The sequence below is a fragment of the Opisthorchis viverrini genome (assembly GCF_000715545.1).
Source record: "Opisthorchis viverrini unplaced genomic scaffold opera_v5_30, whole genome shotgun sequence".
Classification (NCBI taxonomy): domain Eukaryota; kingdom Metazoa; phylum Platyhelminthes; class Trematoda; order Opisthorchiida; family Opisthorchiidae; genus Opisthorchis; species Opisthorchis viverrini.
The window spans coordinates 1004193-1030876 of record NW_008751686.1 but is presented as its reverse complement, the minus strand read 5'-3'; the positions used below and the strand labels follow the sequence as shown (position 1 = coordinate 1030876).

General features: G+C 46.1%; 1 protein-coding gene across 1 annotated transcript; it reads right to left on the bottom strand.

Moving 5' to 3' along the window:
* Positions 1 to 1563: 1563 nt before the first annotated feature.
* T265_02454 (hypothetical protein) lies at positions 1564 to 26684 on the bottom strand (the record flags this gene model as incomplete). Its single annotated transcript, XM_009166703.1, has 16 exons — positions 1564 to 1907; positions 4529 to 4641; positions 6809 to 7402; positions 9013 to 9132; positions 10334 to 10711; positions 12247 to 12609; positions 15976 to 16323; positions 17515 to 17775; positions 19218 to 19583; positions 19696 to 19914; positions 25950 to 26042; positions 26079 to 26142; positions 26178 to 26323; positions 26356 to 26397; positions 26437 to 26526; positions 26562 to 26684. 16 exons carry the CDS (start codon positions 26682 to 26684, stop codon positions 1847 to 1849), a joined length of 3381 nt encoding a protein of 1126 aa, XP_009164967.1.

Genomic DNA, 26684 nt, shown 5'->3' with positions numbered 1-26684 from the left:
GCACGTTATGGATAGAACATAGGGGGAAAACAAATACCCGGGGACCGCCATGGGCACGGTTGTGTGCGAAAATCTCTGGGCCACCCGCGCTAAGTCGGTCCCAGACCGAGCACTTCGATGATCAATACGATGCTCCTAGTTTTAAGCAAGAAATTTGCCAGATATGCACTTGTCCATCGTAGCGCTCAACCCTTTGGGTAGATGTGAATGTATATGGTGCTTTCAGGCATTGAATATGGCTACATCGCCCATGTGAAGCTTGAGTAACATAAATGCTCCCTGCAATAAATGTTTTGAGAAGCGTTTTCCAAGCCCAATAATCTCAAGAGGCTGAAGATTGATGTAAAAACGGACTTTAAAAAATCATCAGAAGCTGACAAAAAAGCACTATGCTTATTTTCCAACATAAGTAGAGCAGTACGAACTGTCTGTGTGGGGTACAGTGACATTCTGAAGTAGTCGATTAGGTTAGGTCTTTACATCCAGAAGCTTACACCACCTTGTAGAATTTTGCGGCAACATGTGCAAACAAAAAGAGCAGGTGGTGCTGACTGGCTATATAACCTCATGTACAAGTATACACTCAAACTCTGTCCTCCTCCTCCTGTTCATCCCCGTCATCTTAACTGTTAGATTCTTCCTTTGTCACAGCATCCGCAGTTTTATTTATTTCAGATTTCCTTGGTCCCTAGATATCATCATATGAGTCGTCGCCATCACCTTCGTCCCAACTTTTCATAACCACTGGCAGCTTCATAGGGAGCCCCAGAATTTCCAATGGTTTAGCGTTGGTTGGCGCAGTTTGATTGCATTCCATGCACTGATTTATTTACGATACAAATTTCTCCAGCAAACTGGCTTTCTAGTTTCACAGACCTCTGAAGCGCTGACTGGGCAGAGGCGGCAGATGGAAACTCAACAATTGCAGACCCTTCACAGGCGCTGTCATGTCTCCAGTTTAAACCGATTTTCGACGCTCCCGAACAGGCCTTGATGAAGTCAGATTCCAAAACACCGGCTTGTATATTCCTGATCAAAAGCACATGACCTCTTCGATAAGAACTTAGTCGCAGCACATGTTACTGCATTAGCTGCCGTCCGATTGTGGTGCGTTACGCAGCGTGGTTTCATAAGCAAAGTAGAGGAAATGACCCACTGAAAATTGCTTGGGTTTCTTATGCCTCCCCACAGCAATAGTGTAAGAGATATATCAACCTGTCACTGTCGATCAGGTTTCGTAATCTAGAATTACCGTGAACCATATTCTTGTCCATTTTCGGTATGCTAGAAGAGCACCGTGGGGTAGTGGCCCGACTCTTGCGCCGCGCTTCGATTCCTGGCAGAGATCTTTTCTATAGCAACCGGAAGCATAGACGGCCCCCAATCCAAAAACAGCAAAATATCTTGGCAATGAGATAGTAAAGCTGGCCATCGATAGACTATTCAAGGGCCGTCAAATACTGAAAGTTAATCGACTTCCATGAAAGTGTCTTGGCTTCTGGGAGGCAATGTCAAACATGAGCTGACCCGAAGCCAAGTTATAGTGAAAACAAGTCGAGTTTGCAAAAACATTCTACTTAACTGTCGGTGAAAAATACAGTGACATCTGTCGGTAAAATGACGTTCGATGAGGATCAGAGTAGGGAGCTTTACACTGGTGAGACGAAGACGTGTAAAGACAGGCCAGCAGCAACTTGGTACGAGATCAACAATTGCCAGTGATGTTAATCAAATGCAGCATTTGTCTCTAAGCAAGCATCCCGTTAATGAATGAGGTGTGCATGGTGAACCGAGACTGTACGTTACTAAGGAGAAATTGGGCAAGGGGATCTTTACAAGGGTTGACTCATCGGAATAGGACGGCGAATACAGAGAGTGCCTGTAGGATGGTGGAACTTCTTGACGATCTAGATGAGGGAAAATGAAAGCAAAATAGGAAGGGACAATCAGCAACTATGATTTTCACTTCCCAATAAAACATCATTCTTTCAACACAAGGAAAAGCGCATTCGGTTTTGGCTGTATAGACCCATAAAATGTACAATCAGGATTCGTTTCTATGTCAAAAAAGCAAATTTCTCATGGATTTAAAATGCCAGTCTAAACTGCACCCCGGGTTTTAAACCGGGAGTGCAACAAGCGAACACTGAAAGGATGGACACCTCAAAGCAAAGCATTTTCTCTACCCACGAAATCTGCCGTTGTCTGCGACGACAACACCGGTATTTATCACTGCCACTTCACTGCTGTATGACGTACCGAGCCACTTGCACAAATTATTGTATGGACAAGGACATATTGGAAGAGACAAGGGGATATAGCGCGTTACAAGTGTGAGTCGTTCACATTCACGCCATTGCCTTAGTGCGGAGACACGGTCCACACAATCCACTCATGTGTGAAATGCGATTCGATGGTCTCAGGTTAAGTTTATGCGTCCCAGCCTAAGATGCCAACAGGGTAGGTGAGATTTCCCATCAACAAGGACACTGATTTTGTTAAATCCCCGCCGGAAAAAATTCAACAAGCCATTCGGGGTGGCAGCATCATGAACTTGTTTGAGATTTAGTGATTCAATGGACCCGCTTAAGTTCTACCAAGAGCACAGCTCTCCGGATCTTTGGTAGTTGTGGGAACGTTTACGAAGAAGCCTGAATCAGGGGACTAATAGACAAGAAAAGAATATAGTAGGTCATGTCATGTCACTAGGTTGGTTTGCATGGCTTGAAAACGTCCCAATTGTTAGACGAGATGTGCGCGCTTCGTGCCCCACTGAAAGTTGTCACTTTGATATGATGCTGGAGCTTGAGTGGTGTTACAATCCCTAGGATACATTGGATGGAACTTTGTTCCAAAACGTGACCATTCAAAGAATGTCAAAGGAAAGTAGTCAGAAGTATGTTTGCACCGTGTAACCCGAAGACCACTACGAGCAAACCAACCACGAACCCAATTGGATCATGTGGCAATGGCCACAAATGAAGCACTACGATTAGACTACCGCTCCTCTTGGAGCGAGCAACTTGATTCCAACTGCGTCACAGTTGAAGCTTGGCAGTTCCCCAAATCGTATGTTGTGCTATATTCTCGATTAGTCGGAGAGCTCACGGGTATCAAGTAAAGTTAGGATCTCGTCCGAGATTCAGTGTTTTAACGTAGTTGGTGGCACTGTGCTACAGGAAGAGAGCTCGGCAGCTTGCACAGTGGTGGATAGTCCTTAACGGCAGAAGGTAGGTTGGTTGAAAGAGATTACACACAATGGGGTCTACCAGATCCTCAATGACCAGTCCAGATGTGTGCGTACTGTGTCCCCGAAAAGCGCAAAAATTAGCAAGGAACATGCGCGTCGTATGACTCAATACAGACATTCAGTATTGATTCACATCCATTTGGGTATAACGCTAGATTGCATGTGGTGGACACCATGTGGATAAGCACTTCTGGCCCTGATCTGTTGTTAAATGACCTAACGAACGCGTCTGCATCAGAAGACAGCAACTACGACTAGACAGCTAAGCATAGGCAGTGGACGGTCAGATTGGCTTATGCTGTCTTCACTTCACTGCTACACTGTTGTTTTATTGGACAAATGGCTATTAGTGGTTACCTACACTCGTTTTTTTCTGATTTTAACCAGCCCGAAGAACGTTTGACTTGTCCTCATGACAACTTGAGGATTGCGAACTCCATGGCTCACTCCATTATCTCAAGGGTTGAGTGCTTATGGTCCCAGGTACTCATTCCTTAAAGAAAACCGTTCACTTCAATCCGGGCCAGCCGCTAGTAACCACCCTCAGACGATCAAGGACTACTACTATATCTACTGTCAACACACGTTTTCTCGCACAGAGCTCTCAAACACTCTCCTGTTCGTTGCGTACAGAGTTCCACCGAACAATAAACTTCTTTTGGCGAATTCTGTCATCTTCAGTAAGGTCCACTCTAGATTCCACAAAAATATGGTGTAATGAGATTTCCTCGCCCCTTCTCTTGGCAGAATTACGACTTGTACACTGACAAGTTCCAATAAAAAACTACTCTCGTTCTCTGCCTACCCATTGCTTCCATGTTTGCACCCTTTCATGCGTACCAGTCAGTAGGCCAGCTTAGCTGAAACCTTGGAGACTCTTCAAATTGTTGACGCGGCTAAAAATTCGACCGCTATGCGCCCTTCTGACGCTGTAATGAGTCTTCAGGTGATTTCCAGGACAGTGCACGGCCTCTGCTTTAGGAGAGACTGGTGCTGGTAGCGCCCTAAGAGTAGGCCTATCTGTAATGTTTTTTTTGTATCCTATACCATTTTCTTTTACTTAACAAAGTAGTGCTCACGATTCCTTTATTAACGTTTGCTACAGTGAAGAGAGCGTAAAATTAGCCATGAAAAATCCGCGGTTGGTTATTCGTTTCCGAACAGACCTATTTTAATAAATCGAAATCGAGGCGTGTTATCGAAAATAAAGAGACTTGGCAGTATTATCGAAACTAAAGCTGCCACCGCTCAACGGGTAATTACATCTTGGAAACTTACTTCATTATGGATTCCTTGAAGTCGTTAATCTGGTCCATCGTTGCATGTACTAATCCGTCTGCGCGGAGGATGGGTAGGCTGGTGACAGCTGTGTTGAGCCAGGTAAGGAACAGCTAGAAGAGGCGTTGGAGGGGTGAACACAAAGAACGTGTGAGTATAGGACATAGGAACTGGCATGCAGTGTGGAGTGGTTCCTTTTCAGTTGGACAGAATTTTGCAAGTATAACGGGAGTTCAAACGTAACGGAAGTATTTAGGATACCAATTTCCCAATTTCACCTCAAGCTAGGGAAATCCGACAGACAAAAAACAGACGCTGAGTGACTGAGGTGTTTCGGCCGAGTTCTACTGGCACAAGTCATTGCAAGTAAACTTAAATCGTCAACCCAACTCTTCATCCCCGTTTGCGTCCATCTGGCATTATGATACACCCATTGGACGAAACACTGTCGTTTAGATAAAGAAGACAGTGCAAAACAGTGGGGTTGTCATCATCTTTGGACAACTAAGAGCGAAAACTCAAGAACCAACATATCTACTTTGGTCTGTCACCTGAGACTTTTTAATGCCTATAACAAGATTCCTTGATGATGGACTCTGGCTCCGAGTAACCAGCTGGCTGTCACTCTCCTTCCACAAACTTAGTGACTGGCAGCTTTAACAGAAATCAGATATTACAAGTACGTTCATTCCAGGGGGTGTGCGAATTTGAATGAAAGTCGGTCAGTCTTGTGTGTCGTGGGGCTGATAAGGAACACTCAGTATCGAGCAATCATTCCGGAAATGGGAAACATTTGTCAACGAAAAACGATACACGATTTTCGTTAGTCCCATACTGGCTTGGGAAATTTAAAGCTTTTGCGATTCCACTACCGAAGCATCTGTGAAACAACATTGTCGAAGAAGTGGGCGTGTAGTCAAATAATACATCCGTTCACATCCGAAGATGTAATAAAAGGCAATGAATGCTATTGGGAAGATGAACTACAAAGTCAATAAAACCGAGAAATGACTGCCTGAAACAAAAAGAAAATGGTTCCAGCCAAACGTAGCAAACCTATCGGTTCTACCTGAAGGAATAGTTTTGTTCATCTCTTGATTAGCAGCTATATAATGCTGACTTAAAGAAGAGGTTGTCGACGCCTCGTGTATTGTTCTCCACGCGTCCCCTAAAGTTACGCAGCGTACCGATCCGGGACAAGTTTCGTTTTCCGAAGCACAGATACGAACTTAGTATACTTGAAATTCAAAGTATCCAAATCTACATCGAGTTCCTAAAACTAATCGAAAGTTGCTGTTTTCTCTAAGACAATTCATCGAGCATTTAAGAATAACAGTACACCTGATAACTACCAGTCCAGCTACCATGACACGGAAACCACCAGGATATCGCACACGACAGAAAGCGAAATGTTCCAATTTGGTCTTCTGTTAGAACTAATTTGTTGATGAATGTTGTTTCTGCTGTATAATTAGCGTCAAGTGGCTCCAGGTCCCCGAGCATCGATCCCTGCGTGGAGTATGATCATTACCAGCCTGTAGACTGAGGTCAATATCGTGATACCACTTCCACACTGACGAATGTAAAACTTCAGCATCCGAACAAACAGCAACATTCAGTTACGTCGAAATATCGGTAGGTCGGATGCGTTTGCTGGTTGTTGTTGATCGGGTGACGATTGATTGGTTCGCCAAACTTGGCGATTAGCTTATAAACGAGGAGGTACCATCAGTAAACGGTTGGGTGTGTACTCCCTTCTTACCTGCGTGTGTTTATATAACAGCCAGTGCGCACATTGACGAAGCAGTGACGAAGTATTTGCAAGCAAATTACAATGCTCGACAAACAGATCAATCGCCAGGTGATCAACAACCAAGAAACGCACTCGAGTTACCAATATTCCAGTACACTATCAAACTCAAAAAGAATTCAGTGCTTCTTAAAAAGCCTTGCCTCCTGAACATAACCTTATGTTTGGATGAACACATTTGCAAACTTATTGTTGATAGGGCTCACGTGAGTTCACCGGAACCTAATTGCGCTGCACAACTGCCGTCTTATGTTTCATTTGGAACGAATTCGAAATATCAAAGCGTGTTTCAACACTAATCACACGTTCAATGAAGGTTCTCTACAGTCGATCACCGGTTTCATCCTTTTTACGGCTCATGAGGTAAGTCTAGTCCTCGAATTTCAGTTAACGTTTTTCAGGTAGGAAAGTGACAGGAAAAATAGTCTTGCGATGCCTCGAGCTATGCGCAAGATTTTTGGTAAACATACCTCATTTTTGGTCATCACGTTCAGTTGGTGTAGTATGTCAGCCATTTCGGGAAACCGCTCCTCGGATATCCCTAGACAACAGGCTTGAATAACAGCAGATACGAGACGTTGGCCACCACACTGGATCATTTCAGGACCGTTGGCGGCCACTGGCTGGATTAGCCAGACAAGGACACGTTGAGCAGCCATTGCTGAGGGACAGGATGGAGTGGCCAACTGACCACCAGAAGATATAATCTGTGCAACTTGCGTTGGGGTAACTTCAGATGCCTGCCCTGTGAAACTCAGCAAGTCAATCAAGAATCGAGCTGCGGCGGCAGAGGCACTGGACGATGAATTATTATTCTGAGAGTCCCCGTTCGAAGACGGCGTGTCGGTTATATCGTCATTTGCTCCAGGCCCCGTACAGTACAAACCCAAAGAACGCACAGCCACATTGCACAATTCATTGAAGTCGACCTCTTCACTTGTGAGAAACGCCACTGGACATCGTTGAACTAGCCGGGTACAAAGGCGATACAAATCTTCGACGGTGTGGGGGTTTTGGGAGAGGGCTGGCCCATCAAGCATTTTCAGGGTTGGCCCGCCAAGAGCCTGTGAGTATTGGATGGCAAGCATAAGATTAACATAAGTCTAGTATCGTATAAAACGTATGTTCCACAAGAAAATGACCAAACGGCAAGTGAGGGGAGAATAATGAGCTAACCAAATGTCAACCAGATCGGTGAAAGTGACGGGGATAGTGGAAGGTTTGTATCGCAAATGCAATAAATATGTCACCTGACATACCAACTTCACCAAACACGTAAAGCCGCCACATTTAATTAGCAGGAAACACAGAAAAGTTGTTTCTTCCCTTCCTAGGCAAGCACAATCGAGGAACCATGTTATACCGGAAAGGCCAAGTTATCTATATCGTGCTTAGCAGTGGTCGGTGTCGACTGATGCTTCGCTAACGTACTGTCAAGAAAATTTACTTTAAGAAACTCCATGAAGAGAAAGCTGTGCAAGGAAAAGAACTGTCGGCTTGCCACAAAAAGTCCGGTGGTCATACCTCTAAAAACCAGTTAAACAATACAGACTGAACAGGATAAACAAAACAGTTTTTATTAGTTAACTGTCACATTTTACAACGCCTACAGCCAGGTCCACAGGGGGTCACGATGACCCCATTTCGAACGGGGTTCATACCAACAGTCCGCTGACCGGCATGAGGTTTGCGCCACCCTGTAAAATGTACGATGAACGACCTCGATAAATGATGCAGCAGACAAGGCATATGATCCATCCACCGCAAATGAAGTACACGCCACACAAACAAACAGTATTATTTTAACGTCTCACTGAAAAGCGGTCACCACTATCCTGAGTCCTCCATCCTCAAGGGCCGCGTGACATAACCATGCACCGAGAGATGGGTGATGGGTCAGCTGCGGCAACAGAGGTCTGCGACTCAATTTTTATCATGCCTACTGGTCATCCAAAACAAGGCACCCTGACTGAAGTTTTCTACCATGAGAAATTGCGCCTCACATAGTATTACAGGTTGCAAGTAGTCCCGCATTCCACACCGAGGTTCATTTTCGCAAATGATTCGGATGTACTTCTCAGATGTGAGCTCGCACCTTTTGCAGTGTTTGGCCATTGAATGCTCGCTCTGCTTGTGCATCTACCATAAGATGAACCACCGGAAATGCTCCCGACGCATGTGTTCACATGCGGTTCAAATAAGATGTGTTCACTGAACTTAAGTGGTATGACGGCTTCCATCCACTTTTCTCTTACATAACCCTTGATCCTTCTGCTTGCACTTTCGTTGAGTAGTCAAGATTCCCTTAGTGGTTCAGATCACTTCGAAGAACAATGACTCAAAGAAAGAAAGATTATCCAGCAGCTCAGAAAAAAGAATATGTGCTTCCGGAGATCGAACACAAAACTTGTGCAGCTTTGAACTCAAAGCTTGGCATATAGATGTACTCGGTAATCCACTACTGGCATTATGATGGGCGACGTTGGTTATTCAACCTTACTTTGAAACCGAAATTAGAAGCATCTTGTAAGTGGGATATCCGTATGCCTTTGAGCAGATAAAAGAGAAACAAAACCTTTAAAAACGCATACGTCCCTGACTTGACACTTGCCAACGGCTCGATAAAACGGATAAACCACGAGGGAAACTCCAATAAAAAAGTAAGGGAACTTACTTCATAAACACGAACCAGTCCGAACCGACAATCTGGTTGTTCTCCAAACTCATCCACCAGCACGCTTGCCAGATATAGGAAACTGGAGTGTTGACCCCCTGTGCGATAGGCTACTACGATCTGAAGACACACAGAAACGGATAAAGTGAAATTATTAGTTAGTAGTACATCTGCTGCCAAAAAAGTTTCTTCCTGGGTGAGAGGCGCGGGACCTTCTGTATGCCTATCCGAAAAAGAGGTGGAGGCAGTACCGAGCTCATACTCTAGTCCCTGAAAATTTGACTGAAAATTCCTCGAAAAGTGAATGAACCAGACGTGATTTGTAAGGTTTCTTCGAGCAACAACAATCATAGTGTGCCCATCACCACCCGAATTTCACCAAAGAACAAACGGATAGGGTCTGTAGTCCTACCAAGTGGTCACTGTAGACAAGGGATCACCAGTTGAACTGACAATTCCAAAAGGCGTCTCGTATAGCTCAACAATGCTCTATAAGACATTCAGAGAGCATAGGCATCACGACGATCCAGTCAGTAAAGGAGGTGCACCAAGTCAATTTGACCAGTGAGCCCTGTCGAGCTCAAATGCGAAGGCAACTATATGTTGATCACCTGCGATTTCAACGGTCACCAATGGACTCACCTTACTAAGGATGATTGGCCGTCAGCAGGGCTTTGATGGAGACAACTCAGTACCACACAGACAAAAAACACGGTAGAGCGAGCTGACATGAAGACCAGTATGCCTCGATCACAACTGTATCGGACGATCGCTATAAATGTGGTGAGAAGCCCCCACCCAAAACATATTAATCGCCAAAATAATGTGCTCAGTGTTTCACGAGCTTTGATACAACGCTGTATCTCGTCCAACTCAGTGAAGCAGATCTTCCAGCGAGGACCTCTTTTGTTAAAAAGGTAACAACATCGTATCTGCAAAAACATTTTTGCGGAGTGCAACTAATTTGTTCCAACAGACAGTCGAATTACTTGCTCCAGATAACACAATGAGAAAGAGACAGAAAAAGCCCGCAATACTGTGCGTTGACGCAGGAAATTTCGCGGATTTACAGCAGACCTACTGGAAGGCTCACTACACGTTGTTTTTTTAGAAAGCTGGAACAAACTGATATGAAGTGCGGTTAAGAAAGAAAATTCATTGTTTAAGCTTAATGCGCTACTCATAAGGTTGCCGAAAATCCGTCCGCAGCCCGTGACCGGTTTAGCCCTACTTGGGGCTAAGTAGGTAAGCGCAGTCCCAGAATTTCCGCCAACCTTATGTTCTACTCGAACCCAAATTCATTATTGAAGACAAGACTCACCTTTTCGGCAATTTCCGGGAGCAAGTCCCTCAGGTGCACAGAGAAACAGCGCACGATGAAACGAATCAACCGGCAGGTGTGTTCCATATGACGCGCCCGGCTAGAATAGAACGTTAGTACACGAGCGACCACCGGCCAGATAACCTCACGGACCAGTCGTAAACTTTCAGACAAACAAGTCTGTGCAGACTGTGCCAAACTGCCAGCTTCTCTGATCCCGATACTTTGGGTGCCCGTACCCAACTGCTGTTTGCCTCCATCATCCAACCGACGCAGAAAACATCCGAATGTACGAAACAGAGCTGCCAGGTAATCTAACCATACGCGAGGATCGGTTGTTGTGTCAGTCCCGGTGATGGCAATGTTCTCTGTCATCAGCTAAACAAACAAAATTTCATTACGCAAGTGTGAATGACGGTATAGGGCTGGGATCCATGTCCGAAGACCTCAAAGGAAACACAAGAGAAGACAGTACAGTATCAGCATTCTGAGAAATTGTTAACAGGTTTCTACGTCTGCCCGACCTTCACTGTTGCTTGAAAAAATACCGCTGACGCAGCACACATGCTCGGAGCGACGAACCGGTTGAGGTTCATATGCATCGGACGGTGGACTCGCCTCATATAACCTCGTGAGCTGTGTACCCTCCTTTGACACCATGATTGAGCCGTATTGGTACATATATATTGCGCGCTCTGACCTTGCCACATAATCATACGATAGTGTTTGATAACGGAATTCCTAATACACGTACCAAATTCCCGGTCAGCCAGGAAGACAACCAACAAAAAGCCAGTGTAATAAACATTTCATGCATAGGACACTCTAAGCTGTAGAACCTGGGTGCAGGCCACTTTGAAGCGCTGTACATGTGAGAGCAAAATCCAACAGTTGTTGGGTCTTAAATAAATACTAAATAGTGATCGTTTAGCTGTAACACCACTTGAGCGCATAGCTGCCACGCCACCCGAAGAATGAGGACTGAGATGTCGTCAAGTTACGCACGCCTAGAAAAGGGAAGTCGAGATGCTGCGGCTGAATTGGGACCACAGGCCTTCTGTAGAGTAATTTCGCGCCTAAACCACGAAGCTATATCGATCTCTGTTAGGTCTTGGGAAGATGTGGCTCGATGACGTCAAGAATGTATTGTTAGACTCATAAAAGCGGAGGCAAACTACACGAGAGATTCTAAAGCATGGGCCCGTGACCAGACAACAGATTTACCGCGGTGTGTAGACTCAGTGATAGAGCACTGAAACAACCCTTTCTGTACAAAGTATTGAAAAACTTTCATGGCTTTTATTGTCACTTGATTTTACTGTGGGCTCACTTCTGATATATATTCACTGGTAAACTTGAAATTAAGTAACCAAGGAATGTGTACTACTCGGAAACGATAATAACTGCCTAATGGATGCTCTAACAGATTCAAATGGGCTCTTTTGAAGATAAACTTTCTGTTGAACTGTAATACAAATCTCAGTCCAATTTTCCAATGTTGCTATTCTGGTGTGGGCTGGTGAAACCATTTAGTTTTCATAACTAAAAACTATACAGGCCAGTGCAGTCATTGAGGCAGGTATATCCCCCCTAAATCACTGTGGCGGGAACCAAAATCTCGTAAATAACTGTGCAGTTAGCAAAACAGAATGAGAATAAAAATGTACAATTTCTACTACAAAAATTCCCCTACTAACCTAATTACCAGGAAGTGAAATAACTGTGATTATGTACACGTCTACTAATCTGCCTTGTCATCAAGATTCACCTGGAAGGCGGACTGTCAGGTCAAATTTCCAGTTTTCCTTTGTGTGCACCTGTGCAGCAGAGTAAGCCACTGAACTCAAAAACATTGTTTACCGCACAGAAATAAAACGGTTTCTTTGCGCTGCGAGTGATTGACAACAACTCACTTTGTCCAAACACTCAAGGCTGACACCGCATATCTGTGCCAGGCGAGAGGGAAAGGCTTGTCTGGAAGAATTGGGGTCAAAATCAACACCACCTCCACCTGACCCGATTGAGGATATCATTCCTCGGCCAATACCTGAAAAGAAGTTTGTCGCATCGTAAACAGGAACCCAAGCCAGCCGAGGAAGGTTGTAGGCTACGCGCTGGACCAAATCTTGCCAGTGGTCGTCCAACAGACCTGTCCGAAGGGACTCGGAACCAGGAGAGGTCAAGCCGTTGGGACCACCGGACGGCGTCGCACGGTAGACAGAAGCAAGGCTGCCCAAAGCTGACAGGGCAGCACTGACGGCAAGCTTTTGTCCAGGCTTGGTCGAAATACAAGAGTGAAGAGGGAAAGCGATGAGACAAAGAAAAGGACAGGAAAGCCGCAATACGTCTTCAAATAACGGAGTAATGTGTGAGCAAAAAGCGGGAAAAACTGTCACTCGTGCATGTATGTATGATGAAGACCGCCACAGTTCACCTGAATGGTCTAACTGGTGATCAGAAGCCCTTACAAACACGGCACGCAGGCGGCCCTCCAGTGAGAATGCTTAACCAGGCTGAACAAATACAGTTTGTCGTCCGCGTAATTGGTAAGATTTAGGATACCACTAACTTGATGAGCGCCAAAATTAAGTTGTCTCGTCAATACTTGGTCGAATGTCCAGCTAAGCTGTGTACGTAGTATGGTTGTTAAAAGAGAAAGCTAGAGGACGCAATCATCAACAGCAAAAGACCAGTAGCAAATGCTGGGTGGTTAACTTCTGTAAAATAAGAAACTCTACCGATTAGGACACGTACCAAGGCAGGTTCCACAACGGTGTATGTGACACGGTGTCTACACAGTCCCCAACCCCCGCCACCATCACCGAAAGACGAAAAATGGCGTCATTCAAAAGACAATACATCCATAATAAGGTCCCCGGAAGATGCATATACCCCAGGTGGAGTCTGAAGTACGGCGTCCGAACCTTACGAGAGGTGACCCACGATCGCTATCAGCCACACATCGCAGCCACAAAACACAGCGCTCACCGTGGCCTGGTACACGCGACCTTTTAGACCCAGTGATATGCATTTTTAGCGCCACAAGTGACGCAAATCAGCAAACGTGATTCGGGCATTAAAAATTCTTGAACTCGCTTCATCGGATACATTCCAACAGAGCCAGTATTACTACCGTGGTATGCACTCCAGTAATTCTCCTTGAATTTTCAGGGGCATCTCCAGAGGCTTGACGTTTGAAGCATGATTTCGAACTTTGAAGGTACAGGGTGTATGCTGAAAGACGGTATGACGGTGGTCCGTTTATTCAACACGGCTTGTGCATCGCCTTCGCCTGCAAAGATGAAAAGAGCGCTGGATCGATAAGATTTGCGCTAGCAACGATTTGAACATCGAGGTTTCGATGATCTTCCGGTGTCCGCTTCATTAGTTCATTGACGACGAAGTTGAACGAAAACGTACACATCTTCGTCGGACACCACGTTTTGTAGGGAAGCATTTAGAGAGCTCACCATACACTCTCGCACACCCGGAAGCGTATGGATGTAGGGATCGGATTATATTCACAAACTTCTGAGATATGCCCTCTTGAACATAATATAATAATAACCGTTCAGCCCTTTCGGTGCCTAGCTGCCATGCCACCCGAAGGAAGCACGAGGGCTGGGATACTGTCAGGTTGCCCACACCTAGATAGGGAAGTCGAGAGGCAGAAGTCGGATTCGAACCACGGACCTTCCGGTCAGTAAATTCGCGCTCTAACCACTTGAGCCATATCGCCCCGTAGTTAACAACAATGACCGATCGACAGAATCGAACGCACTCTTGAAATCAAGGAACACCGAGAATGCTCGTTATCTGAACATGTGACGCTGCTCTAAGACCTGGCGCACTGTGATGGTCTGGTCAACAAAGCCTATACTCGGTCGAATCCCCACTTGATGCTCACAGGTCAACGATTCGCGTTCTGCCATAAGGCGACCAAGAATTGTGACACAAAAATCCTTATGACGACGGGAGTCACTAACACATCTGGGGTTACCACATTCACTCCAAAAACCTTTTTGAAAACGGCCACTATTATAGACTTACCCCACTTGCCTGCGGCGGACTCTTTATCCCAGACAGACTGGAAAATTTACTGCCATTCTTAAACAGAGCAGGTGGAAGGTCGTCAGGGCCAGGAGCACGATGACGTTTGAGGAGACATATGCACTCATGCACTTCTGAGATTAAAGGGAGCTGCATAATCAGTTCCCCTCTCTGATGAAGGCCGAAAGTTCGCATTGGAGGTAGAACGTGGCCAAGTGATTTGTTGTTCGAAGTGCCATGCTCACTAGCATCCACTAGCCTCTCAGTGGCTGTGTAGTGTGAGCATTATGCGTAAACCTGAAAAGCCCAGTGAAAAGCAGTAGGGCACAAGTGCATCGTCGGAGTCCACGCCAGAAGGAGCGGTAGGCAGTAATCGATACTCGCCACTTGCGACTGACGGCGGGTTAGTCCATTTGGATTCGGGGCTGGTTCGTTGGTGGGCACCACGTTCCGCAAACTGGTGCTGCAAAGGAAGTCTGTGACCGATACATATCTAAAGCAGGCGCCCTCCGTTGTCCGTGCGTTTCGTATTCAGCCCAAGACGATCATCCAGCTGGACCTCAGCAAGGCTTAGTCTACCTTGGCGTTCATGCCACCAGGAACCACAACGGTGTCTGAGTTTTACCCAGCTGTAAAAGAGCAGTGTGAGCATTATGCGTAAACCTGAAAAGCCCAGTGAAAAGCAGTAGGGCACAAGTGCATCGTCGGAGTCCACGCCAGAAGGAGCGGTAGGCAGTAATCGATACTCGCCACTTGCGACTGACGGCGGGTTAGTCCATTTGGATTCGGGGCTGGTTCGTTGGTGGGCACCACGTTCCGCAAACTGGTGCTGCAAAGGAAGTCTGTGACCGATACATATCTAAAGCAGGCGCCCTCCGTTGTCCGTGCGTCTCGTATTCAGCCCAAGACGATCATCCAGCTGGACCTCAGCAAGGCTTAGTCTACCTTGGCGTTCATGCCACCAGGAACCACAACGGTGTCTGAGTTTTACCCAGCTGTAAAAGAGCACTTAGAGCATCGTAGAGACTGTCCTCCACATAGACGTACGGTTCTTCGGGGACTGTAGATACAGCTTCTGAAGAATGACAAAGCAGTAAGGCCAGGATGGCCGTTGGATTCCGAAGGTGATTTCATTCGTTCGACGTATCGTAGCTAAATTGTGTCCCAACACTGAAGGCTTGGAACCGGGGTTCTTCAAGCTAACAGAAAACCAACGGACCTACTCAGACCGGTAGGCTCACGTGGTCCACGTGCACTATGTTAAACACACGACCCAACAAAACCAACTCAATTTGGGCCAGCTCCATAATAAATCAACCAAGTGCGGACAACCATTTACTCTTTTTTGTACACATCAGAGTGAATCTCCACCCGTGGTTTTTTTTTGAATTATTGATTTCCCCGTTTCGTGCTATCGAAATCACATCTACTCCAAAGTATTTGATACCAATAGTGAACAGTCAGACAAGCACACGATCACATGCACAATGCATCGTTACGACACACCGCGGGCAGAGTATCACTATAGCTGTTGGCTGTCCAACAAGAGAAGCTGTGTGAATGAAGGGGACGATAAGATTAGTTGAGCTCACCTGTAAATTCGGTGCTTCCACGCCGGCTGCCTTTTCCACTATTCCAATCAGTTGTGCAACAATTTGGCGCCGGAGCTGTGGATGACATGCAGCCCAGTGAGATAGTTCCATGTAGAGTATGCATCCAACCTCTTGCAGAGGAAAGGGACAGGCTGCCGACAGTCCCGGCAGAACCAGACCGGAAATCAAGTTTGACAAATAACCTTCAGGGTCATGCGGAGAAAGACGCTTGGCCACAGTAGTCATCATGAACAAACAGGCTTCGGCTTCGTGAAGAACTTCCAATGCAGTCACTTGGGCGTTACTGGAAACTGCAAGCATTTGCAGCTGTTGAACATGATTGTATAACTAAGGAAAGCAATCAAGAAAAGAGGAATACATCGACGAGTAGGTTAATGGTAATATGTATGTCCGAAATATCCGTAAGGTCCACATAAATGTGTTCATAGTCTTGCACACGACATTGAGCCCACGTGACAAAAGATACAAATACGGACTGACAGGGTTGATAAGTCTATCCACGAATTAGGGACAAATGCTTCAATATTTTGTAACCCAACATGGATACATGCGTTGCGTATACTTACTAATTAGGATATCAGTCATGAGAAAGAAACGGAAGTCGACATCTCGAATATCGTACCGAGACATGAGGCGGGTTGTGTGCAGCACACTCAGTTGAAGAACATCACAAACGACAGATTCACTTGAGTCTCCTGTGACAACCAAATTGGTTTGCAAATGAGTGAGTGTATGGAAATGACAAGTACACCTATCCACCTCTATCAAGACCTCAAAAGGGCCGAAAATTCGGTCATACTACGGGGGTGGGAATGGGAAGCAGCCAGACACAGTCAAAGATGAGGGAGTCTTTATCGGGAAAGTCGGTAGACAGCCGGAAAGTTACATGATATTACGGACAACGGAGAGAGCAGGGTAAAATATCCGGAGTTCAGGGAATGCTGGCTAGAGGGAGGTAACAGCGAGAGGAACAATGTTTGTGATGTTTGGAGGAACAGACATACTGCGAGATGTCATAAACGTAACCCGAAAGAGGGTGAATTCTGAAGTTACCCCACAAAAGGTGTTGTTGGATCGAGGAGCGAACGAGGTGGACGCAGTTTACGTGACAAACGGGCGACAGTGTTGCCATTGTATGGGATGAAACACTACTAGTTAATCATTGCCAAATAAGGCAGCTTTTCGGGTGATCCAGTCGACTTGTGGTAAGATAAAACATAATGATTATTCCGAAACAATGAAAAACCAGCTGGTACTTCTCAGTAAATAATGCCTTGAGCCCACTTCAAGTCCATTGTCAGAGTCGCTTGCTTCTGATTAGCATGGACGTTGGAAATCTGCGTCAAGACTTGTCACCGGACGAACTCGCATTCCTATGTACGAACTAAGCCTTTGCGTCTGTTTACAGATGCATCTTCACGCACCATCTGTCTTGGAACGCGAGTGACATCATGACATCCAGTAAGAGACGAAGCGTGTGCGGATAATCGTTTTCATACGGACAGAAACAGGACCTACCTCAACGAAGATCGTTTCCGCTCCGACAAGCCCAAGGATGTCCTGCATCAAATCGTGGACATCGTCACGGAAGTCACGCAGTTCATCCGTGCTCTCCAAATCAGCCGTATTGTTTGGACAGAAACGTGTTAGTGCGACAACCACACGAGTGAAATACGGTACCAAAGCAGCGATTGGTCGAAGCCCACCAGAGTTCGCCGAATTGTTCCCCGCGGAACTGTCCATACTAGACTGTGCAGAACTGGCAGCCAGTGAACGATGCTTGAATTAAAAGGAAGTTGTGGGGTGAAAACGGAATATGCAGCAGACGGTTGATGGAAGGTAGTAGACTTTCGGAATAGGGTACTACACAAGTGTATCGAAACCGAATTGCAAAGCTTCACGTTGATCTGCCCTACTGTTGTCAATTGTACGAATTCCCGTAGGGACATCTGCGGCCCGTAGAATGCGCGACATGGAAAGAGTATTTTTATGGCATGACTGCTGATGACCGCAAGGTCACGGTTAGAAGCCAAAAAATACAAACTGAACAGAAACTGCGTTAAAAATCATAAGCAGAACAATGTGTGGAACTCTGACCAAGAATATGCGAGTGATGCAGGTAAGCAACGGAGGAAAGAAAAAGGCAGAGGGAAGGCCCAAATGTATGAGCTACAGACACGAACCGCCTGAAAACTGAGATACAAATGATACACTGGGACACATTGTTTTCACTTAGAGTGCCAAGGAAGTGGAAATCAGAAACTTCAACAGACCGACAGCGTGTGATGGCATTGGTATTGCAGACTACCTGTTAGAAATACTTACCTAGAAGAGAACTAAGAACAATTATCCTTCAGTATTGGCTGAGCGAAGATCAGCTGAAGACCCAACCAGGAAGCTGGCGGTCTTTGTTTCACAAGGTCGAAAAATTCATGAACACGATATCCCTACTTGCCCTTGTACAAAAATTATCGGGAATAAACCAGGATAAACTCATAATGACAGCCCATGGATTATTCCGACAGACACGGAATTAATTTATCCTAAGAAAACTTATTCCAGCATGGAAGTGGCCGACCATACGCAGCAAATGAATTGAAAAAGAAAGCAGTGATACGTTGAAGCAACACGAACACGTGAGCAATCCTTCGCCACTTCAAAAAAGCATGGTCCCTGCCAGATGACTCATATAACACAATTCCAAAACTGCGTAATATTTCGCAACCTTAGCAAATCGGCGCAGAGAAATAGGGTAGGCTTTATACACTCATTGAGTCCTGAAGAGACCAGAAGAAAATGGTTGAGTGCAAGACTACTTATGTAGATGACGTGCATTACGAGAAAGGTTGTAACTGTTCGTTGAAGATGGACCTTTACTGTCGCGGCCTGAATGACATCTCAGCTGTAGCACCTTCCAGTTCCTAGCTGCCATGCCACCCGAAGGTTGCACGAGGGCTGGTTGTCCAGGTTGTCCAAGCCTAGACAGGGGAAGTCGAGAGGCAGAGGTCCGATTCGAACCACGGACCTTCCGGTCAGTAAATTCGAGCTCTAACTGACGCTAAACACATTTGGGACATGAGCCCTAAAAGAACGAGTACAAGCACGTATGGAAGGGCGCTGGATCAGCTACAGTGAATCCAGTTTACGGAGGATTATCGTCCCACTTATTAGTCCGATAGTTCGACTAGTGAAACAAGGATACCAAAGTGAGGGTTACTTACGCGAATTGCGTCATCAGCCAATGAATGAAGGGCGTGAAACGTGATTGCTGACAACTCTCGGCTACCTAATGGAGGTACGAGTTCAAGGACTCCAAGAAGGCAGTCCAAGGTCCGCAGATCTCCTGGGGCACCAGAACCAGCGGATGAAGGTTGACGGACTAAGGCGGGGCGGAGAGTTCGGGCAAGGGAAGCGAAAATATGAGCCAGACAGGTGCAACGGTCTTTGTACAAATCCAGCTGTTCCTGTTGTAGAGTTTGGTTGGAAGCGGACGCAACAGCAGTGGCACAATCTTGAAGGACTTTGAGTAAATCGTATATGTTTCTTTGCAACCAGGTCAAAAGGCCACCTGACGTACCATTGAAACTCTGGAATATTACAGACAGTTTTAGCTGACAGTTGGTATTAAACGAAATGCTAAACTGCGACACAGAACGACGTGAAGAGTTCAAAAACATTCAACGGCAAGGGAAAACTCACTCTGCACTGATAAAGCAGTGCTAGAACCCACTGCGTAGCTGCATCATAAGCCTGTTCTGGGGTAGAAGCCGGATTTCGAAGTATACAGAAGACCGTCTCCAAAAGTGGAGAAACAGGAGCATCCTGCTCGGTCATAACTCCGGTGTTGTCCCACCAACTGGCTAAGCAGTTGAAAATCCGCGTTAGCATTGGCATTTCAGGTGTCTTTGCTCTGAGTGACTAAGTAAGAATATGGCAACAAGAATGGAGTGATTAAACTGCGACATACGAAAAACGAGTTATGATTTTGGATTCACTGTTCAGACCATATTTGTAAAGTTGGCCGATGGACGACCGCAGACGACCGCAGTGGTAAAACACGGGTTCAACTAAAAATCAGGTTACTCACAAAGTACAAAGAACCCAGAGCGAGCGTGAAAGTGAATGTTAGTGATTTCGGACAATTGACTTCAGCAAACAATATTTAGCTTCACAACGTCAGCCCTGGTTCCTGGATGCAACAGTAAGTTGTGATATAAAAACATTGCACATGGCGTTTGACAGGACATTTGATCTATCAGTTATTCAAGCCTAAGGGCTTACATGATTAGTCTATTGGGAATACGTGCCTTGCCACGGTAGTGGGTATACCAGACACCCCATCTAATTGTGTGATCTACAAACCTGAGATACCGTAGGCTTGGTGCCAGCTATATCAAGCAGCTTTCTTGAGTGCGTCAACGTTATCTTTCGGATACATAGCTGCCATGAAACCATTGGAGGGAATGAGTTTTGGAGTGCCGCTGAATTACGTACAGGATTCGAAACTGAAACCTCTCTCGGTATAAGTTTGCATAGAAAAGTTGATCAACATGAAAATTCACAACAGTCGAAAGTCCAAAAAGAAGCTTGAGTACATGTGTGGTGAAAAACCGAAACGCCTGAAAGTTGTAAAACTTACAGGCTCATAAACACACTATATTTTCTATCAACATAATCGTCAGTATCAGCTAGCAGACGTGTACAGGTCGTGCAATAGTTCCAGTCGCCAAAGTTGTGCCTAATAATGAGCAACGAATTCAGAAATGAAAAACGTGGTTGAATGCCATAGATTTCTGTCTAGAATAGTTACCGGAGGCACGGGCAAGTCACTGAAATGTGAATTTGATACTTACGGTTTTTATTATGGACGCTATGCTTCATGATTCCTATTTGTAAGGAAGGACATATTAGCTGCACAAAAATTCCGGTGTCAGTGGCATACTTCGTTACCATCGGACAGGTGCCTCAGTGACGTAATATCACCAGTCCTCAGCAACTAACCTATGTAATGACACATGGATAACAAGCAAAACAAAAAAGATGAACTTGGCACTGAATCGTCAAAATGACCTGGCTCCTTATTATACAAAGTGAAATTACTGGGAAAGGCGCACATTCGTGCCAGGAGACCCATGGTCAAGCTGCAAGATAATCGTTATCAGCCGTAACAACCACGTACCTGTCGTGCAGTGGTTGTAGCTGCCAGAATTTCGTCTATCGATGATTCGGGGAGGTAGATGTACATTGGAGACGGCGGCTGATAAATTTGCACGTACAAACACAGTACGTCAGTGTACTTTTAAGTGAAGGGATTGGGAAAGGAGCTATGCACTGAAGGCAAGAGCTTGGATGCAATAGCGCCATTGATGGCGCGACTGGGCCATGTCTGACAATGTATCTAACTTGATGTGGCCAGTCTCGGGGTCCCCATCCAGGAAGGTGGCAATGACCAGCGCAGCTAAGTTTGCTGGCACTGGCTTTTTTACCACGCTGCCAAGTCACTGTTTGATCGCCTCTGGCTCTCTTCCAACGTTCAAGTGGTTTTGCAGAAAACCCTTCGAGGAAGTCGGTCGACTGGCATACGCAGCACGTGGCCAAGCCAGCGCAACCTATGCAGCGTGATCAGTTCATCTATCGAGAGTGAGTTATTTCTCCCGAATACCATTCGACGTACTCCAGCATCGCTTAGCCGGTCTTCTTACCAGACTCGGCGATCAGCGGCCATGTCTCTGATCCGTAAAGTAATATGAAGGGCAGTGCAGCATTGTAAACTCGACTCTTGACAGAGAAGCTGTCACACCTACGCCACAAGTGACGCAGGTTCACAAAAGCTGTTCCGGCTTTCCCGATCCGGATGGAAATATCATTTTTTCGCGAAACCACCGGGACTGATACAGTTGCCCAGGTGAACAAATTTGTCTACTACTTCAAGCGGCTCATCCGCAAGCATGAGACTAGGGTCCGAGCCAACTCAGTCTTGCAGTAGCACTTTACATTTTGCAAGCGTGAAGCGAATGCCAAACCATGAGGTAGATTTATTTAGATTATTTAATATTGATTGCATTACGACGGGGTCAGATCCAAGAAGAGCTGTCATCTGCGTACTCGATATCTGTGAGCGGACGCCCCAGGAGGACTTAAACCCCACAGGCTTTAGAGGCTAGTAGGAGTGTTCCATGATCGTATCAATGACAAAGTTGAAGAGGGATAGTAAAAGAGGACAGCCCTGTCTGATACCACTTGATGTAGCGAAATCAGGAGAGCTTACAGTAGACATTCACATGTCCGCGGGAGTTGGCTTACAGCGCCTTAAGGAAGGTCAAGAATTTATGGGGGACACCTCTGCTCCACATATATTGCCATAATGCCTGACATTCCATGGATTCAAAGGCGGTCTTCATGTCAAAGAACACAACCACTGCTGGAAGCAGCGTCGCTGTTCCATGGTCTGTTTGTGGGTGAAGATGTGATCGAAGTCCAGCTTGGTTTTCGCTGATCCGCCTCTCCTTGTGTTCAGCCAACCGTCGAACGATAGGGCCAGAGAGGACCTTCGACGCCACAGCTACAAGACTGATGCCACGGTGGTTTTCACACAGCGACCGCATAACTTTTTGAAGATATGGATGACTACCGACATGCCTCATTCCGCAGGCACTTTCTATTCGTCCCAAATAGCACCAATAAGCTTTTTCAGATGGATAACCAGGGATTCTCTGCCTTCTTTGAATGGAGCCGGATACAGACCGTAGTCATTGTGTCTTCTCACGTTTCAGTACGGATAAGTCGTACTTCATTGCTTCTTGCAACGGGCGATTAAGGTTTACATTCTATTCGCGCCGTACGCGCTGTCTCCATAAGCTGGGTTACGGCAGGCCAACTAAACTACCTTTCGAAGTGCTCGGCCCATCTTTCTAGTCGACACTTTTGCGAGTGAACTAACGAGCCACCATTTTCACATATCATATAACAGACTGCTGCTCACTAAGGGCCAGCCGATCATATTAATTGGCATAGGGCACGACTGTTTCCGGTAACAAACCCTTTTACATCTCCAGAGCTTTCAAAGTCCACCAGAGCATCCGGTCTTTCCTTAGGCTCATCACTGACGTTTGAGAGATCTGTGGGCGCCGCCGTACTCGTTGCCCACTGGTATTGATTTCCTGGCGTCAATCATGGATGGTGATTTTGGCAACATCCGAACTGCAGTCCGTTGAGGCATAAGCCGTCAGTACAAACAGGCACCGCTCTTTATGCCGAGGCATTGAGCCTGATTCAGCCGGGTAACCGGGATCCAATCCGGTAAAGCGCGTTCAGCTCTGAAGCTGAGTACAACTCTCACACCATATATTCCATATGCCATCGCTTACACGGAGGGAGATCGTCTTTGGTGTTCTGAGAGGCATAACCACACTTGGATCTCGTATGTGTTTCGGAAGCACAGCATACATAAATTTTAAGGGAGTATAAGTTTTCAGAGAGCATTGCCTGTTTGGCAATTTGGCAAAGAGTGCGGACGTTGAAAGCTCCTATATAGAAAGGATCTCGTGGACTTAGAAAGTCGTTATTTTGTTTATCGTTAATAGGCGGCGGGGAGAATAGGGCCATTCGGTCAGATAATTGACAATCGAATTACCCAGCAACGTTTGCTTGTGGTAGGAAGAGGTTGGAAAGGGACTTCGGTGTACACAGAACTGTGCGGCAAATGATACTTCTCGGTTGCCCAGGCCGGGGAAGAGGGTTTGGTTGCGGTACTCCATCTTGAGCCTTTGAATCAAAAGTCTGACCCACAGGGCACCTGATAGTAAGGTTTTCTTTGGGGGACCCTATCTGGAGGCGAAGACCCAATAGTCTAACTTGCCCGGCTGCAGGGGGTTGGCAGGGAATAAAGCATTAATGTTTCACTCCAGATGCGGCTACGCATAGCAGGTGTCTTTTAAGCAGCATCGGGCTATTTCGTTTTAAGTATTTCGACCGTAGTGAATAGTGTGCCGGTGGCCACGGTCAACCGTTGCGCGATTGGAGTGTGCAGTTTTGGGACCGACCTTTGCTAACCCATCCTTCCTCGGGGGAGAGCAGCATCACTTCTTCCATGAATATGAACACGCTAGTCGCCTGGGGGAATATCTTGCTGACAATCGACCCAGCAACGTTTGCTTGTGGTAGGAAGAGGTTGGAAAGGGACTTCGGTGTACACAGAACTGTGCGGCAAATGATACTTCTCGGTTGCCCAGGCCGGGGAAGAGGGTTTGGTTGCGGTACTCCATCTTGAGCCTTTGAATCAAAAGTCTGACCCACAGGGCACCTGATAGTAAGGTTTTCTTTGGGGGACCCTATCTGGAGGCGAAGACCCAATAGTCTAACTTGCCCGGCTGCAGGGGGTTGGCAGGGAATAAAGCATTAATGTTTCACTCCAGATGCGGCTACGCATAGCAGGTGTCTTTTAAGCAGCATCGGGCTATTTCGTTTTAAGTATTTCGACCGTAGTGAATAGTGTGCCGGTGGCCACGGTCAACCGTTGCGCGATTGGAGTGTGCAGTTTTGGGACCGACCTTTGCTAACCCATCCTTCCTCGGGGGAGAGCAGCATCACTTCTTCCATGAATATGAACACGCTAGTCGCCTGGGGGAATATCTTGCTGCCTTCGCTCGCCTATTGCAGAGGACAGTACGGCTTTACCCCAGACCGCCTCGTAGCACGATTACTCGTACTGCGGGGTCTCGCTGCTCTAGGTCTAAATGCTCCCCTTTGGCCTTCCCGGTATGATTGCACCTTGTGGAACGAGGTCCCAGCCAGTGGAGCCGACGGGATCATTGCAGCACACAAGCCAGACCACTAGACCAACGTGGCAGCCTTAGGTGAAGTCCTGTCAAGCAGCCATGGGCGGTCATTCATCAGAGCTGCTACCATAGGTATGTAGCCCTCGCACTTCACACCTTATCGAAAAAGTATTTAAAAATGGTTCAGCCGTAGCACCCGTTCGGATCCTAACTCCCATGGCACCCGAAAGAAGCACGAGGGCTGAGATACTGCGAGGTTGCCCGAGCCTAGAAAGGGGAAGTCGAGATCAGAGGTCGGGTTCGAACCACGGACCTTTCGGCTATTAAATTAGCGCTCTAACCAACCGAGCCTTTTTTCGATAATTTATTGAATAAGTAGACCAATTTACTGTCGATGAACTTTAATGCCTCCAAGGGAGGCTGTCATGCTTTTATCCTTCTTATTCGGGACTAGAAAAATTGTAGCAGCCAAAACCACTGTGCAGCAGTACGAAGCCCAAAATCATCCACCGCACTGGAAAGCATAAACATTCCGTACGTTACCGAGTGCAGGCTGAGCACAAACAATGAATTTATCCAAAACATGAGTTCTTCAGCGAAAACCGTTACGTGCAACGCCGTTCTGATTTTGTCAACAGGATTGTTAGACTTGAAGCAGACCCGTTTCATACGCTCAAAAAGCCAGTGTTTGTACTATGTTCGCGGGCTTCAACTTTTACGGTATATGTACTTAATACACGGGGACGAAAACAGACAAAGCGATATCCTCAATTTGAAGTAAGGTTGGCGTAAGGAGAACTACATTAAGACTGAAATTGGAAGGCGAAAACCTCATGTTAAGGCCATGGACTTAAACTCCAACAGTTGTGACCCACAAGCTTCATTCCGTATCGGTTCAAAAGCCACACCCTCCGGTGTCGACAAGCACAGTCTACAATAATTCGGCGTCTTCAACTATTGGCGTTGTCGGCGTTCAATGTTTTTTTTTGCTTCAGAACCCCTCTTTTTGATGGCATGAAGTTCGTGTAGAAGTCCTTGAAATTCTCTCTAGATGTGTCGTTTAAGTGGAGATGATAGAAACAGCCCTACCTACAAATCGGACCGGGTTGGAAGAACTACTACTACTCTCCAAAACACCACTTGGCGAACAATACAGTAGTGCCAAAACTCGCTTACCAAAAGCTCGATAACTTGTCGTTTGTTCGTTTCAAGCTGAGCCATAAGGGAATGTCGACGATTAGAACCCAATCTTAGCGTACTGCTCGTCATCTGACAATGGTGAGAAGAATGAACGAAGACACCCACCTCCTCTGGAATAAACTTCAGTATATCTATTAAATACCCCGATGAAGCATCACATCCAGAAAGCCTCAAAGAAAGGAGTCAGTAAGAAACAAGGCGAACTTTTCGATAATGTCCTTGATGCCATTTTGCCACTGTACCATGTGGCAAAACAAATCAGCGACGGCCAGACAAAGCTGGTTAGCTATTGGCACACTTGTCTCAGCATTGAGCTTTTTCACGTGTTCTAGTAGCGAATTTTTCAAACCCTGCGAATGTGACACGACACTACCACACGTACCTCGTGAGAGCTTGTAGGTAGCTCTGTGAAGTAACACTGTATCTGCGAGACACGGAATCAACCATACAAAGACTTTCTCACTTTAATCCTTATGGTTTGTGCGCCGAAATAGCAAGAATTCAAATCGCGGTTCATATACAATAGTTGATCTGAAATCTCCCATGCGTACAACTGAGGAAAGCTGCAAAGAGGTATGAGCAACGTACTGATTTCTGAAACTCGCTCAGCCATTTTGATGCCTGCTCTTTGAAAGAAGTGTCGGGATTCAAATAAAGAGCATCAATCGCCCGTAAAACCGTCTCGACATTCACAGAACCATCGCCACTCAT